This window comes from Puma concolor, chromosome B1 (genome assembly GCF_028749965.1).
Source record: "Puma concolor isolate L17-30 chromosome B1, mPumCon1.1.hap2, whole genome shotgun sequence".
NCBI lineage: Eukaryota > Metazoa > Chordata > Mammalia > Carnivora > Felidae > Puma > Puma concolor.
The window spans coordinates 123,669,853-123,688,080 of NC_141670.1; the positions used below are offsets into that span (position 1 = coordinate 123,669,853).

Here is an 18,228-nt window from a genome sequence, read left to right on the forward strand (position 1 = left end):
CTTTTCATTGAGTTTTTTTTCGATGGTACCTAATATATTGGTGGGTGAATTTGGTCTGCTAAATCCTGATTTTAGGATTTGAGGTTATAGATCTAGAGTAGCCCCTACTGAGGGCTAGAGTACCCTACTCTCTTTTCAGGTGTGACTTTCTGGGGTTTCAGTTGAGTTCCTGGTGTGTTCAGTAAGGTCTCTCCACTCTGGCAGACCAGAACACCAGCGTCTCTAAGCAATGTCCTACTTCCCACTAGCTCTCTTCTTCCAGGTCTCAGAATATCATCCTGTGCATATGTAACTTATACTGAACTAAAGACTTGTGGAACCCTATACAGATTTCTGGAGCTCATTCTCTCCACAGATTCCTCCTCTTTAGTATCTTATTTGTAAATTCCAGCCACTTCAGAGTGCCCAAGCTCTAAACTCTTTTTTCTCTACCTAGTGAAGCTGTTACTTCTGTTATTGTTCTGTTTAGGCTTCCCCCTCTCTGTGCCATGATTAGGAGTAAGCCCAGGCTGAAATCTAGGTTGAAAGTGGAGATCATCTCAATGGTTTCCTTTCTTTCTATCAACCATCATAAATCTACACTGTCTGTTGCCTAATGCTTGAAAATAGTTTGTTCATGTATTTTTCCCGGTTATATAGTTGTTTACAGCAGGAAGCTAAGTCTTGGAATTAACCTAACATTTTGGAAGCACAGTACCTCCCTTGCAATTTTGCCTCCCCCTTCGAAATTAATTCTGCATATTGTATCTAGAGTGACTTTTCTAAAGTACAATCTGACCTTTTAATTCTTATACTTACAAAGTAATTTCAGTATAAATCAGTGTTTAAAATTTTACTCTACCTTCCCATAGTACTTCAGATGAATCTGAACATTTCAATATGGCTTATAATATCCTTTATTTCTGGTCTCTGCATAAGTCTCCAACCTCATCTCTTGCAACTTTCTCCCTGCACTCTGCATCAGCCATATTGTTTTTAATTCCTTGAATAAACAGTGCTCTCACCTCTTAGCCTTTAGATATGAAGGTCTCTTGTCTGAGAATGATCTCTTCCATACTTCTATTCATCTTCTAATTATGTCTTAAACATTCTTTATGTTTCTTTCCCCTTGAAGACTCTCTCAGCTCCAAAATCTCCTCCTATATGTTCTTAACAACACCTGCACAATCTCTCTCATAACCTATGTGAGTGAAGGAATGAGCTATATCCCCAAACTCTAGTATTTTGTCATTGATATTAGATATTTGTAAAGTAAATGAATGTGTTTGGCAGGCTTTTTGTGCCAATAGTAAAGAGACTTATTTCTATAAATTCGAGATTTTGAGGAGGAAATCTAAAAACAAGATGTGAACAGACACAGCGTTCTGTTTTTCTTTTCCCGTAAAGTAATAATTGTAAAACTGTACAGTCTTTCATACACATGCTTGCACAAACATTTCTTGACTTCACGGCCATTCAGAGTTACCAGCTTGGATAGTAGGAAATTGGAAGATATTTCAGATTTTTTTTTTTTGAAAGCATGGAAGGTTGGAATACCACCAAGATGAGATTTATTTTTAGGACTCATTTATACAAGCCAAAAAACTTTGGTAAGACCTATTTTCTCACTTTACTCCCTCTCTTTTCATTTATTTAACAAATAGCCACCAACTGTTAGATAAAATGCCATGCTGTGTGTGCCAGTTAATAGTTTTCAAGCAAAGTGATGAGTGCTGAGGAATCAGTTGTAACAAGATAGACAGGATGCCTTCTTTCAAAGAGTACATTTTAGTAGATTTTGTATTAATGTCCAGTTAAGTCAAAATCTGTGAGGTAGAAGATGCATTTGAGAGGAAGGCTTTTTAAATAGATGCCCAAAAGCCCAGTTCTATAAGATCATGTTGCTGGTCTATTATTTGATGTGCATAAAGAAGGAAGACAGTCTTACTAAAACTGTACTCAGTTTATCATTTGGTTGAGTTGAGGACCTATATAGTTAGCTGATTTTCTATAGTTCCACTTTGATCTTGGTAGAACTTTTCTTTTTAATGTTTATATTCAACATTCAATAAATACTTAATAATTACTAGGTGCCCAGCACTTATCTAGGCACAGAAGATAAAGCAGTAACCAAGACAGATGAGTATGAGATCCATAAGACTTAAATTTTGGTGAGTGGAGCAAGGAAGCAGAGACAGTACTGAAACAGATAAATAGAAACATATCACATAGGGCATGCGTTATGCAAAAAATAACAAAGAGTAATAGTATAGAGAGTGACTAGGTAGTGACTTTGGATGGTCAGGGAAAGTATTTTTAAGTGATATTTAAACTGAGACTTTAATGAGTAGAAGGTGACCACTGAGAGGATCAAGGAGAGGGAAAGTCCCTAAGGGTGGAAATGAGCGAATTTTAGAGGATCTATGGTGCCAGACGGTAGTGAGTAGACAGACAGTGATTCTGAAGACTCTATATAAATAGAAAGTCTTCAGCCAGAATCATCAGGAAATCATGTATAACCGCAACGCATGTCTTCAGATACTCTATCCTCTTCTCCTCCCTTCCTTTTATTTTCCTTCCCAATTTTAATCATCAGCATAATTATACCCAATGCCACTGTTATGCTTTATTCTTAATTTTTTTTTTTTAACGTTTATTTATTATTTTTGGGACAGAGAGAGACAGAGCATGAACGGGGGAGGGGCAGAGAGAGAGGGAGACACAGAATCGGAAACAGGCTCCAGGCTCTGAGCCATCAGCCCAGAGCCCGACGCGGGGCTAGAACTAACAGACCGCGAGATCGTGACCTGGCTGAAGTCGGACGCTTAACCGACTGCGCCACCCAGGCGCCCCTAAGCTTTATTCTTAAAATAGTTCCTTATCAGGATTATTCAATAATAACCCTAATAACATGCTCTGCTATTTGTAATTGCTACTACAGACTTATTTATAACTGCTATCAAAGTCATCATTATGGTATTTTCACCTTTAATTTATTGTAGTGAGTCTTATGGCGAGGCAATGTGGATGTTACCAAAAGGATCTAAAGAAGGAAAACAGATACCAGCTGATTGGTTTATTCTTGATTATATGTCATTCTCAGAGATAATTGTGGCTGGAAAGAACCTTCCAGTAGTCTGATATGGCATATTACTATAAATATAACTAAGTTTATAACCCCATGCAGAGTAGGTTTGAGGAAACAGTTTTCCACAGATAAGAGAGAGATGGATGTTGACTGGAGGAATCTCTGCCTTAAAATATGTACAGGAAATATATAGCTAATGGCAAGAAGTAGTGCCTTTCAAGCATTGGGAAGAATGCTAAAGAATGATAAAGAGAAACGTGGGAAGAACAGGGCTGAGCTTGTTCAGCCAATGCCAAGTTCTTCATTATGCCTAAACCAAAGGTTAGGTTTCCATAACAGTGACGGGATTCCAGGGAGAAAACTGGAAATAAAAATAGAAGTAGGCCCTGAATTTCAGGCTAAGTGGTTTTAGATCAATTCAGTTGTCAAGGGGGAGCCACTAAAGAGTTTTAAGGATGTTAGTAATGTGACTTTTTTTTTTTTTTAATTTTTTTTTTTCAACGTTTATTTATTTTTGGGACAGAGAGAGACAGAGCATGAACGGGGGAGGGGCAGAGAGAGAGGGAGACACAGAATCGGAAACAGGCTCCAGGCTCTGAGCCATCAGCCCAGAGCCTGACGCGGGGCTCGAACTCACGGACCGCGAGATCGTGACCTGGCTGAAGTCGGACACTTAACCGACTGCGCCACCCAGGCGCCCCAGTAATGTGACTTTTTGTATGTTCATGCTGTTCCTAAGTTATGGATTTAAAAAATCTGCCTCTTACTTTGATTTCCTGATCCAGATAGTTTGGTATGCAAATGGTGTTCTCTTTGACGTCGGTCTTGGTACTCATCACCTCTGAAGAACAAGAGCCAGCAGTAGAGCATGACTTTGGAGGTGACAGTGGCTTTTTTACCTTAATTTCTTCCTAAATCAAAGGCATAATATAATCAATATGCATTTGTATCCACTCACATTTTCTATGAAAGCTGAATATAAAATGAATGAGAAATATTGTAGCTAAATAAGAGGCATACACAAAAGTAAAGAGGGGTTAGTTTCAACCTTCCCTTAAAAATCTAATTATCAAATATTTTCATTTAGATACAGACCACATAGTGAGATATTATTTACTTTTGGTGAAGACATTTTAAACCCTTGGTTTCAACCCTTGGTTAAACAACAAGATAATAATTTTTAAATGTTTGATGTGTAACCTTTATTTATCTAGCTGCTCCAGATAACAACAAACTGATACCACATGAGATTTTCTGTTAAGTTAGGAAGATTTCTCTTTCATGACAGGAAGAAGACACTCAAAAGATTTCATGCAGTGTCTGTGAAGACACTACATGTGAACTGCTGTCTCCTTGCTCTGCTGAACAGCAACTGAGAGCTAGAGAATTAGAGGTCAACTAAATTACTTCCCTTGATTAACTGGAAGAGGAAATAGAAAGGCTATTTTCTTGTTCTGGGAAGTAAATGTACTCTGAAATTTAGAATTTTTTAAAAAGGTTAGAAGAGCTTTAAGTTCAAGAAGAGTTATAGAAGCCTTAGATCTGTGTGCTTATTCTAAGAAAGGCTTTTAACCTTCAGAAGTGAGTGATATTTCAGACACAAAGACGCAAGTGGCTGAATATGTCAACAAGTGGGGACTGTGATGATTGGAATTGATAGAACAATATTGAACTATTGACATTTAGTGAAAGTAAAGCTATACCGTATGTAGATGCATTCTTCTGTTAAAGTTTATTATATAAAAAGACTTCTTGTTTTAGGGAATAACAATACATATTTTTTTGGTTCAACTCTCCCACTGGACACAACTAAAAAGGCAGATTAAAATAAAAAAAATTAAAGCTGTCAAGGAGTGAATAAAGTAGGAATTAATAGGCCAACATAAAGGGCAAGTGAGAAGCCTGAGTTGTAGGGAGTACAGTAGCCATTTGTGGCCTGAGGTCATTGTCATATCCTGAAGAGTGAAAACTTTTCTTGTGACAGCTTAAAAGGTCCTGAAAGCCTGAAAGACAAGACTCAAAGCTCAGGACCCAAATAAGGGCCAACACAGGACTACACCCTGAAGGTAAAGGTGACCTAGAAGTGCAATGGTCCTTGAAGAAATACGACCTGAGATCAAGCTTTGAACTTCATTTAAGTTGGTCTAGGGTGGTAAGCCGTCTGGGTTCCTACAGAAGCAAGCACCAAGTTCTCTTTGGAAAAAAGTCCTTTTGTCCTAAGCTTCAGATTCCTACAAATAACTTTCATACATAATATCCAGCAGCTAAGTCATGAGGCAAAAAGAAATTATAGTGCAAATTAGAAAAAATTTTAAATTAATGCTGATAGCAAAAATTACAAAAGCAGGGGCGCCTGGGTGGCGCAGTTGGGGCGCCTGGGTGGCGCAGTCGGTTGAGCGTCCGACTTCAGCCAGGTCACGATCTCGTGGTCCGTGAGTTCGAGCCCCGCGTCAGGCTCTGGGCTGATGGCTCAGAGCCTGGAGCCTGTTTCCGATTCTGTGTCTCCCTCTCTCTCTGCCCTTCCCCCGTTCATGCTCTGTCTCTCTCTGTCCCAAAAATAAATAAATGTTGAAAAAAAAAATTAAAAAAAAAAATAAAATAAAAAAAAAATTACAAAAGCAGCGAAAGCAGTCCTCAGAGAGGAATTTATAGCTAAAATATATATATCAGAAAGACCAAAGGTGTCAGATAAAGAACAATAAAATAAAGTACATGTATGGAAAGAAGGAAAAGGTAACATAAATTAACAAAATGGAAAAGAAAGATACAACATAGAGGATCTACAAAACCCCCCAAATTAATTCTTTGATATACTAATAAAATTGATAAACTTCTGTTGAAAAACAAAGACATAGATTAACAAAACTGAAAGGTAAAAGGGTACATCTTACAGATGTTGCATATATTTAAAATATAATATAAGGTTATTATGTATACCATTATCAATAAATCTGAATGTTTCAATGCAATGAGTAATTCCATAACCAAAATCACTTCAAGAAGAAATGGAAAACCTGAATAGTTCTATAATGAAATAGATTTCAAATAAAAGAATGTTATGAGGATTGAAATTAGTAATGTTATAATGATAAAAGGGTCATTTGATCAAAAGGACATAGCAAACCCAGATAGTTATACTTCTAATAAGAGAGCTTCAAATACAGGATTAAAAACTGATATAAGTACTGTGTGCTAACCAATTGTGCCACTGGGACTCCAAAAAAACTGATATGCATTAAAAGAGAAATATAGAAATTCACAACTATAGTCAAGGGATTTCAACACCTCTTTCTTAATAAGTGATAGAGAAAAGCAGACAGCTAAATCAGTGAGGCTGTAGAAGACCTGAATGAGAGTATCAACCAACATAACTGATACTTATATTACAGTCTACCCAACAACAGCAGAGTGAGCATTCTTTTCATGGGTACGTGGAAAATTGAGCAAGATTGACCATATTCTTGACCATATAACAAGTTTCAATAAATTTAAAAAGTTTCAAAGTATACAAAGGATACTCTCTCACCACAATGGAATTAAATTAGAAATCAATCACATAAAGATATCTGTGACATCTCCAAATATTTGGAAATTAAATAACATAATTTTAAGTAACCAATAGGGAAGAAATTTAAAAGGAAATTAGAAAGTATTTTAAACAGATTGGAAATGAAAACTCAACATCGTAAAATTTGGGGTATACAGCCAAAGCACTGTTTATTAAAAAAATTATATTGATACATGCTCATATTAGAAAGGAAAAATGTCTGAAATCAATGACCTAAGCTTTCATCTTATATAAAGACACAAATGAAAAATCAATAAAATAAACAAAAAATCAAAATAAGTATCATCAACAAAATGAAAAGCTTATTCTCTTTAAAAATTTTTTAAAAATGTTTTATTTTATTTTTGAGATAGAGAAAGAGCATGAGTGAGAGAGGGGAGAAAGAGGGAGACACAGAATCTGAAACAGGCTCCAGGCTCTGAGCTGTCAGCACAGAGCCCGATGCGAGGCTCGAACTCACAAACTGTGAGATCATAAGCCGAGCTGAAGTCAGACGCCTAACTGACTGAGCCACCTAGGTGTCCCAAAAGTTTCTTCTTTTTTTTTCATAATTTTTTTTGTAAAAAGCTTCTTTAAGAAAAGAACTTTCTTTTTGTAAAAAAAGATTCTTTAAGAAAATCAATAAAACTAACAAACCTAGCTAGACACATCAGGAAAAAAAGAAAACACAAATTCCCAGTGTCAGGAATGAGACACAAATCATCTCTACTGATCATAGAATCATTAAAAGGACATGTTATGAATGACCTCATATCAGTAAATTCAACAACTTAGATGAAACGGACAAATTCTATGAACAATATAAACCACCAAAACTCACTAAAGAAACAGATAACCTGAATGGTCTAAATCTGTGAAAATAAGAAACTGAATTTGTAGTTAAAAATCTTGACTCAAAGAAAACTCCAGGCCCAGATGGCTTCACTGATGAATTCTACAAAACTTCTAAGGAAGAAATAACACCAATTCTACATAAAATCTCCCAGAATTTTAAAGAGAAGTTCCCAACTTATTCTAGGAAGCCAGTATATGCTCTCTCAAAACCAGAAAAGACATTACAAGTAAACTACAAAATTGTATTCCTTATGAACATAGCCACAAGAATGTTAAACAATGTTTTATGAAATTAAATATATAAAAAGGTAACACATCATGACCAACTGAGTTTCCTCCCCCCCCCCCCCCCCAGAAATGCCAGGGTAGTTTAACATTTGGAAGTTAACCAAAACAATTCACCATATTAACAGATTAAAAAAGAAAAATATGCTCATCTCAAATAGATGCAGAGAAAGCATTTGACAAAATCCAATTCCTATTTCTGATAAAAGCTTCAGGACACTAGAAATGGAAAAGAACTTCCTCAGCCATATAAAGGGCATCTATAAATAAAGTAAACTGACATCATATTCAATGGTGAAAATATAAGCTTTTCTCCTATGATTAGGTGCAAGACACGGTTATCTGCTTTCATCACTTCTACTCAACATTGGGCTAGAGGTTAGTCTTTGCAATAAGACACAACAGAGAGATAAACATCATGTAGATTTGAAACGATGATAGAAAAATTTTAAATTTGGGTTTCATCAAGCTTCTAAATTTTGGTTCTTCAAAAGTCACTGTTACAAAAAAAAGTAACCATCAGACTAGAAGAAACATTTACAAAATGTATATGTGACAAAAGAATTTTTACCTAAAATATATAAAGAACCTTTAAAACTTCATAATAAAAAGTCCAGCAACCCAATTTACAATGTGGGCAAAGATTTGAACACACATTTCTCATAAAAATGCCATATAGCGATGGTAAGTAAGAACATGAAAAGATATCAAGCTCACTAGTCATCAGGAAAATGCAAATTAAAACTACAATGAGATACCATTGGCTAATGAGATACCATTAGCCACTAGATTGGCTAAAATTATAAAATACTAACTATACTAAGTGTTGGCAGGATGTGGAGGAAAAGAAACATACACTGCTGGCAGGAATGTAAAATCGTAAAACCACTTTGGAAAAACACTTTGGCAATTTCTTAAAAATTTTAACCTACACCTGCTATAAGACCCAATCATTCCACTTCTATGTATTTACCCAAGAGAAAAGAAAATATATATCCATACAAAGACGAGTACACAAATATTCATACCAGCTTCAGCAAAAATTGGAAACAAACTAAATGTCCATCAACGGGTGAACACGTATACAAATTGTGGGATACCCATACAATTGAGTATTTCTCAGCAATAAAAAGGAATGAATTACTGATGAACATAACAACATGGATGAATCTTAAAATATTGATGCTGAGTTAAAGAAACCATTTTTTTGTTTTTATTTAAATTCCAGTTAGTTAACATACGGTATAACATTAGTTTCAGGTGTACAATATAGTGATTCAACACTTCCATAATCACCTGGCACTCATCACAACATATGCACGCCTTAATCCCCATCTCCTTTTTAACCAACCCCCACCCATCAGTTTGTTCTTTAGAGTTAAGAGTCTGAAGAAGAAACCATATTTAAAAAAATAACTCATTATATGATTTCATTATATAAAAGCCTAAAACATTGCATGCTAATTTTGAGCAACAGCAGATAAATATTTGCATGTGGGAGGGCCAGGGCTGGGGTTTTGAGAAAACTTGTGGGAGTGGTTAGTATGTTCATTCTCTTGATTTCAGTGGTGGCTTCCCAGATGTGGATATATATTTGTCAAAATTCATCAAATTGTATACTCTAAATATGTGTATTTTATATTGTGTTAGTTACACCTAAATAAAGCTTAAAGATACTATGAAATGTGCCTTTTCAGAAAGTTATGTGAAGAGGAGAGGAAATGACAGAAGTCAAATTAAATAGGTAACTGTAAATAGTTGTTTCTTTACCTTTTTAATTGCTAAGGGATTCTCACTGGAAGTTTTGAAGCACTCTCTGATTTTTCTGCAGGGCTCTGAAATGATGACGCAGAAATATATATTTAGATCAAACAGAAAAAAATTCTACCACATAACATATACATCAGTTGCTGAAATAAATGAGAGTATATCTGGATTTTAATTTAAAGTCAACTCAGGGATCTGTTGAAAAACTTGCAGGTAGAGTTATACCAGAATAACATAATAAAAGCATATTAAGGGGCGCCTGGATGGCTCAGTCGGTTGAGTGTCCGACTTCGGCTCAGATCATGATCTCACGGTTCGTGAGTTCAGGCCCCACATCAGGCTCTGTGATGACAGCTCAGAACCTGAAGCCTGCTTTGGATTCTGTGTCTCCCTCTCTCTCTGCCCCTTCCCCATATGCGCTCTGTCTCTCTCTGCCTGTCAAAAATAAAAAAAAAAAAAAACTAATAAAAAAAAATTTTTTTTTTAATTTTTTTTCAACGTTTATTTATTTTTGGGATAGAGAGAGACAGAGCATGAACGAGGGAGGGTCAGAGAGAGAGGGAGACACAGAATCGGAAACAGGCTCCAGGCTCTGAGCCATCAGCCCAGAGCCCGACGCGGGGCTCGAATTCACGGACCGGAAGATCGTGACCTGGCTGAAGTCGGACGCTTAACCGACTGCGCCACCCAGGCGCCCCTAAAAAATTTTTTTTAAAGCATATTGATATTTACAAACGTAATTCAATGCCCAGGAAGATGATATAAAGAAAGACTAGAAGAATTTTCTTGATCTGGGTAAACTAATTTTTAAAAGTGCACATTTCATACAAAACATGTTTTTCTCTGATTCCTGTCCATATAGCTGTCACTTTTCCTAATTAAAGAGATTATAGGTGCGCTGTTTGCCCTGTGGCCACAAGCAGAGGATGTGTATTGAGCTATAATTACATTTTTAATTATATTTCTTATTTCATCAGTCGCTCAACCTTACACATTTCATAGCATCATCCAACTAAATCACTTTAAACCATTTAAATACTTGCTTAATTTCATTTTGCATTAATTTAAATAAAGCTATATTCTCTGTAAATAATGCTATCGTTTTTACTGAAGCCATAGTCAACAGAAACAATTTCCTAAAAGATGCAAAGATTTTGTGCATATTCCCAACAGTAACTGAATTCATTAGTTCTAGCTGAAGAGAGAAAACCATTGTAAAGTTACCTCTCCAGAAGAGAACAGGAAGTAGGAAGAACAAAGTTATGGGTGGTGGTCTATTAAGGTAGTGCTCACTTGGGGAAACAGAAACCACTCTATTTTAAGCAAAAATGTAAATAAGACAGGGAATGCCGTATTTGCAACATCACTGGAAGGGCTGGAGCAGTGAACTCTGGCGTTGACCCTCACAAATCACTTCAAGAACGTCTTCTACCTGGCCCGCCAGGGGGCACAGCCTTTATGGGGGGGGCGGGGGAGGAGAGGGGAGTCAGGATGCCACTGACACTTGAGTTGCTGTCACATCACTGAGGCTAAAGATGAGGCACTGGAACATGCTGCAATCTGAAAGCCACCGTATCTGCTGACACCCATAAATCCAGAATCTGAACACTGGGATATTGTAGCAGGAAAACCCCATGTCTCCAGTCATGCTTGAGAGCAGACAGCACCCAAAACTATGACCTTAGCCCCACATCTGAAATATACATCTGATCAGGTGGCAACACAACTCCCATTAGGGGGCTCTTGCAAACCTAACTGTTAAGTTTCTGGGTTTCATGGTATAGGAAGGAACACCCAACAGTAGGTGGAATGTGTGGGCTTTATTCTCTACTGCTAGTGGAAAGGAAGGAAGAGGAACTCTTTGAAAGGATGAAATGAGTTAGCAAGCGTGAAGACCTTAGAATGGAATCACATAGGAAGTACTCTACTAATGATGCCTCTTATTGTCGCTTTTTGAAAGACAATACTATTTTACCACACTATACCAAAACAATCTCAGGTGCCCTGAAACTTTTAATAATGGCAGGTAACTGTACAGGACAAGAGAAGGAGAATTGGAAGCAATTTCCAATACCCAGAGTTCCTTCTATTTTAGCTAGCCCTTTAGATTTTGCCATGCTGTGCTTTTTAAAATATGATAGTGCAGGATGTACAACACCGTGATTTGATATATGTATATATTGCAAAATGATCACCACAGTTAAGTGTAGTTAACTATTACCTTGCAAAATTATCAATATTTTTCTTGTGCTGAAAAATTTTAAATCTACTTTCATAACTTCCAAATACACAAGACAGTATTGTGAACTATAGTCATCATGGTCATGGTGTTCTGTTGATTAATCCCTTTTCATTTCAATTCAATAAACATTATTTAATTAATTAAAAATTTTTTTACAGAAGATCAAACACTGTACTGGGACCTGGGGAGATACCAAGGATACCAGAAACACAGAAGGGAATAACCCTGGGCCCTGACCTTCAGGAGCTGGCCATCCAGCAGGGAGAAATGTAAACATGTAATTCCATCCCTACTGCATTTCCCTGACTCACTTTTTGTCTGCAGTAGGTTCCCTATCATGTTGGGTAAACATTCATTTTCAGTATCTCTTAAGCTACTTTTGTTGGAATTAGAGACTAGAACCACACCAAATATGTCTTGGGCTACTGAAATGAGATTAAAAGGATAAAAAAATTTTATAATGAATAACCTGTTTCACAGTGAGAAATCACTGCAGCTATGTTAGCTGCTATATTTTAAAATTGCTGCAGTTATATTAGCAATCATACAGACTATCCCCCCTACCACCTCTGGTTGTTTGCAGGAGACCTCAGGAAAGATTTCATTAGTCGCAAGGGACTCACCAGAATGAGGCCGAGGGGGCATTTTGATATGGTTTGGAGCCGGTGTGACTTCTCTGACAGGACTCTCCAGGTTCGCAGTGCTGGGTGGGTAACCGCATTTGGCAAATGGTGTCTCATCCTTCTCTAAGTGGTTGAACTGGCCAACACCCCACAATGTTCCCAGTGAGTTCTCATCATCATTCACAGTACAGATGGGAATGTTATTCAAACCTAGTTGAGTAAGGATAAAAAGACCAAAAAAAAAAAAAAAAACAGATTAGGTGTTTGGCAGGTTTTCTCTGAATGATCAGCAATTTCCCAATTTGATATTGTTAAGTGTATATAAGATGTCAGACTCCAAATTGTATGAATGAATGCTAGGTGGATATTCTTTGAAAGTCAGTGTAGCAGGGATACAGGAGTACTGATGCATAGGGGCACTTGTACCCCAATGTTTATAGCAGCACTCTCAACAATAGCCAAATTATGGAAAGAGCCTAAATGTCCATCAACTTATGAATGGATCAAGAAATTGTGGTTTATATACACAATGGAATACTACGTGGCAATGAGAAAAAATGAAATATGGCCTTTTGTAGCAACGTGGATGGAACTGGAGAGTGTGATGCTAAGTGAAATAAGCCATACAGAGAAAGACAGATACCATATGTTTTCACTCTTATGTGGATCCTGAGAAACTTAACAGAAACCCATGGGGGAGGGGAAGAAAAAAAAAAAAAGAGAGGTTAGAGTGGGAGAGAGCCAAAGCATAAGAGACTCTTAAAAACTGAGAACAAACTGAGGGTTGATGGGGGGTGGGAGTGAGGGGAGGGTGGGTGATGGGTATTGAGGAGGGCACCTTTTGGGATGAGCACTGGGTGTTGTATGGAAACCAATTTGACAATAAATTTCATATATTAAAAAAAAAAATGAAAGTCAGTGTAGCAAATTATGTTAGCAATACATGCTTCCTTGAAATGTTCTGCCATCTTGTTAGCCTTGAGAACCAGGCTCACATCTTTGATCTTGGTCGGAGAGTCAAGTGGAATAGATCTGCCTCTATCCCAGACAGACGCCTCATTTCCCAAGTTTTGATAATGACCAAGCAGGATTATGTTAACCCTTTTCATGAACAGTACATTCAGACGTTTGAAAGCATCCAAAATGTCTCAATATAATAAGGCCTCCTAAAAGACATACACTGGCTCTTTTTTCGTACTAGCAAAAGATATAGACAGCTGTATAAGCTAGGAACAGGAGGCAGGAGGAGGTGGATTATGAGCGAGGTAAGGAAGGAAAAAGCAGTGCAAAGCAAACTCCTTCCTCATGTCCAAGGCTTCTAGGCTCCTTCACTCTCCTGTAACAGCTATTTGCTTCTGGGTCATATATCGAATTATAGACATATCTTCTTTTCCGTGTAAACACTATGTCATGACGTGTCGGACAGTTTAGGAAATGAGGGTGTACAGGACATTGCTCGATGTTAATCCGTGAATTATGAGAGATAGTAATAGGCGGCTGTCTTGTTTCCAAGAAGTTGCACAAGAAGCTTCTGGATAGTGTTTTTTGTTTTTTGGGTTTTTTTTTGGTTTTTGTGCCCATTTTCTTCTAAATTTCCTTCTAGTACTATCAGTCCCCCCTTCTTATCTATCTGCTCAAATGACATCATAAAGGTCTTTGCTGAAACCCCTGTCTGAAATGCACCCCTTCACACTCTGTTCCGTTATGCCTTTTTATTTTTCTCATAGCATTTGTCCCTTGTCATATCTGTTTGCACATTGCTGGGCTGAGCTGTCCTAGAGTGTAAGCTTCATGAAAGCATGGATTTTGTGTGTTTGGTTTGCTACTCTATTCCCAGTGTCTATAATAGTGCCTGGCACAAAGTAGGTGCTCTATGATTATTTATCAAATGAATGAATAACACAGCCAAATATAAAGCTTTTATTTAGTCTGATACTTAGAACTTTACTGATAGTAACTGGTTCCATATAGAAATGAGAATAACATTTTTAAAGATAGCATCACATCTTACCATTTTATCTTAAACACCTGAGATAGTGATTGGCCCAGGTGTATGGTGAAAAACTGCCTACCAAATGAAATAAATAAAAGATTAACATGAAGACAAATCAAGGGTAAAATCCTTATTTTCTCTGCTATCTCCTTTGATTAAAAAATGGTGATACATAATATGAAAGAATTCAGATTCTATCTATCCAACAGTTGGGAAAGAACTACCCAGAAATGTAAAAAGTGGAAGGGCACTAAAGTGGTTTCAGAGTCAAATGGGACAATATTAAATGATTTAAAGCTAGTCAGGGAAATGTAAAACTCAACCCAGCAGTGAAGAAGATTAGGACAACATTGGTGGGAGTTTCATTAACTGCTTTGAATATACAGGAGAATTAGGTTATGGAGTTTTGGGCCTACGAGTGACCAGCTCCCCCTATAGGGCATCAAATTTCTGTTACCTTTGTAATTATGAGGGACTCACCTTGTGGGAGAGTGTCACCAGAAGATTCAAATATCACATTCCTATCTAATTTTCTAATATGCAGCCCCAGTTTAATGAGAACATACTCTCATTTTATCTTTTTGTCCAAGGTAATTGTTTCCTTAGTTGATGAGTGTGCTCTAATATTGGGTTAAGTTAAATTTTAAATGTTAAAACAAAAAGGTTTAGAATTGTTATTTTAAAATTTGATTTAAAAATAACAAGTAACTGCAATAATCTTTATCGTGTACAAAACTTTCCATCAAAGATGCCAAAAATATTTACTATCAGCATAGCTGGTGTTGTAAAAGTATTAGTATTCCATTTCATTTCACACCCTCCTCTCCAGGCCAAGGATGACCCAACCTCCACAGACCAGCAGGGGAGTGGGGGTGTGGTCTGTTTTTCCTCCACGTTGCTCTTCCACTCTCCCTTCCCCACTCACTGCTTCAAGCTCCTCTGGAGTTGGGGTGGAAGATGAAGGAATGGTTAAAGGGACACAAAGTCTTACTTGCCGAATGATTTTAATTTAGTGTTGAGGCATCTATGAAAGTGGATCTGTGAGACAGAGAAGAAATGCTGGCTCTTTCTCTCATGAGGCATTTTTGTGGGTTCTTTGGAGACCCTTGGTTGAGGAAATCTCTGATACTGTTCAGTCATGGATAATGTACCTACCAGAAAATTATTAACATCTCTTCCTTCCCACCTTCACACCAGGCAAAATGTCACCAGCCTCTTTTGGCTGGAGTTGTCCTATTATAGTGGTTAGTCCTCTTGGGCTGGGTACCTGTAAGACAGTTTTTGACCAGCTTCCTCCTGAGTGTCCACTCTAGCCCACAGGAAACAAGGCCCTTTGCCTAGTCTTCTGTGGGAGAGCAACTTAATCCCAGTCTTTGTGCCACTGACATAGCTAGCTTCAGGCAGCTCCAGTTGGCTCTTGTCTTTAGATTTTAGAAGAGAATCAGGCACCATTCTCTGTCTTCCATAGCATAGAAGATACAGAACAAGTTCACCCCAAGAATAGTCTCCCCATATTCCACTGCAGAAACAGTACAGGGCAGACCAGGAACAGCACAGGCAAGGATCTTGCTAGCCAGTGAGATCTCAGTCTCCTCTCTAGACCCTCCGTTCTCCATAAATGGTCCCCTGGAAAGCCCTGAAGGTACCGGTGAAGGCAGCTACTACTGTTCCTCATGGAGGGGAGGGGGAGTACACAGCACCCCAAAGACTCTTGTCAAAGAAATCCTCACTCTCTTTCCTTTTCATGAACTTTTACTCTTCTCTAAAGCAAAAGAGCCTGGAGATAGGCTACCATGGTAGAGCCAGTTTTCAAATCACCTCTTAGCAAGTCATGCACAAAGGATCTTGAAATTTGGCTTTAGCCAAAGTTCTGGAAACAAGAAAAGTCTCATTTAATCCCATGACTAAATATAATGCTTTTTTTCTATGCAGTAGTGACACTCAAATTTCTTTGGCTGTTGTGTCCTTTGTTCAAGCACATTTTACTCCATGTTTGTCTCCTGCCCAGGTTTCTAAGACTCCAGAACACAGCTCAAAAACCTCTGCCAAGCAAATGTAAGATTTTAATATCCTCAGGTCTATAAATTCAAACTTTCTCTATTCTATGTGATAGAAGAGGTTGTAGAGATCACTAGTTTGTAAATTAAGTGAAAAATTTTCGTCTCTTACATGCATTTACCTTTCTATGGATGACCCCATTTACTGTTCCCTCTTTCTTTAAAATCACTTCTTTCCATTTTCAGAGACAACATTTTTCAACCCAGCATCTCTGCCCTTTCTTTTCAGTCTCTTTCTCTGGATTTTCTGTGTTTATACATCCCTGTGTTTTTCAGGGTTTTTTGGCATTTCTTTGCTTTCTTGAGCAATAACATTATAGTTTTAACCTAGATGTTCCTGCTTTTCAAATCTACTTTATAGACTCATCCAGTCCTTAGGCTCCAAGTCCTTATATCCGTTTCTCTACTTGGTCATTTGCTCCTGAATGTTCCATTGACACATCGAGTACAACATGTTTGATATGAAGCTTTTAATCTTACCTCCTATATATGTTCTTCCTCCCATATGCTCAAGACTAATAGTTGGTCCACTATCCTTACCCAATCAACCAAGCTAAAAAAACTGGTAGTAATTCTAGACTTGTTATTCCATTCCCAAATCCAATAAAGGTCCAACTCCTGCTAATTGTTGCTCCTTAATGTTTATCATATGTATCTCTCAATCAAATCTCTGTGAAATGCATTCTTGATACTCCTCCAGCAATTTTCCTATCTCTGTATTACACCTCAACTTTCACCATACTTCTATTATTGCACATAACACTGTATTATAATTATTTCCTTCTATTTATATCTCCTCCAAACTACACTGTGAGCAGAAACTGGCTTGTGTTTTGTTGTTAGCAGAGTGCCTATATGTATCACAAATAGAGACTCTAACCTGACATTTCTTAGACTGAACAAACTTTAAAAAAAAAATTTTTTTTTTAATGTTTACTTATTTCTGAGACAGAGAGAGAGAGAGCATGAGTGGGGGAGGGACAGAGAGAAAGGGAGACACAGAATCTGAAGCAGGCTCCAGGCTCTAAGCTGTCAGCACAGAGCCCGACGCGGGGCTCAAACTCACAAACCGTGAGATCATGACCTGAGCCAAAGTCGGTCGCTCAACCGACTGAGCCACCCAGGCGTCCCTGAACAAACTTACTGATGATTTAATTTTTAAAAGATTTATCACTGATAATAACATTAGATCTCAACAGACTAGAACATTTGAATATTGGTAAAATGGACTATAAGAATTATCTTTGGTGTAAAACTAGTGAAACTAGTTGTAGTGTCCTTTTACTCAGTATGGGCTCAAAGCACTGGCTGTTAATGGCCAAAACAAAGCAGTTTGCTGCTCTTCTCTTTCTCATCCAACTCCAGTTACTAGGCTTTCTAGAATTTGCATGGATATCCTTGAAAGATTTCCAAGAAAATTTTGTATTCAATTGAACATATATTTATATGTGAACATGTATTACTATCAGCAAGGCTTTGTGGTAGGCATTGTAGGGTGTTTGAAGGCATAAAACTCCATCCCTTGCCTGCCAACAGTATTATGCTGTAATGATAGGTATAAGATATTCAAGGCAGAATGTGAAATAACATATACAAGAATTATATATTATATATCAAGTATCTGAAAGTCAGAAAAAATATTACACTCAATTTGGTAGTATTTGCCTTCATAGAAAAAAAAAGTTCCAATTAAATGCAATGGTTTTCTCATGTGGATTTTGAAAAACTCTGTCATCAGATTTTGCCACAACAATAGATTTCGAGGTCATCTATGACTTCTATTGTAATATGT

The 18,228-nt window shown here is 37.3% G+C and overlaps 1 protein-coding gene across 2 annotated transcripts in view; it reads right to left on the reverse strand.

The window, feature by feature from the left end:
• Nucleotides 1–18,228, reverse strand: part of CB1H4orf17 (chromosome B1 C4orf17 homolog) — a 37,578-nt gene that overhangs the window by 9,754 nt on the left and 9,596 nt on the right. For both annotated transcript variants that reach the window (XM_086704521.1, XM_025922367.2), the window contains exons 3-5: nucleotides 12,387–12,596; nucleotides 9,525–9,589; nucleotides 3,835–3,978 (exon numbers count right to left, since the gene is read on the reverse strand). In XM_086704521.1, coding sequence (XP_086560647.1) covers nucleotides 3,835–3,978; nucleotides 9,525–9,589; nucleotides 12,387–12,596 — 419 coding nt within the window. The remainder of the gene's footprint in view (nucleotides 1–3,834; nucleotides 3,979–9,524; nucleotides 9,590–12,386; nucleotides 12,597–18,228) is intronic.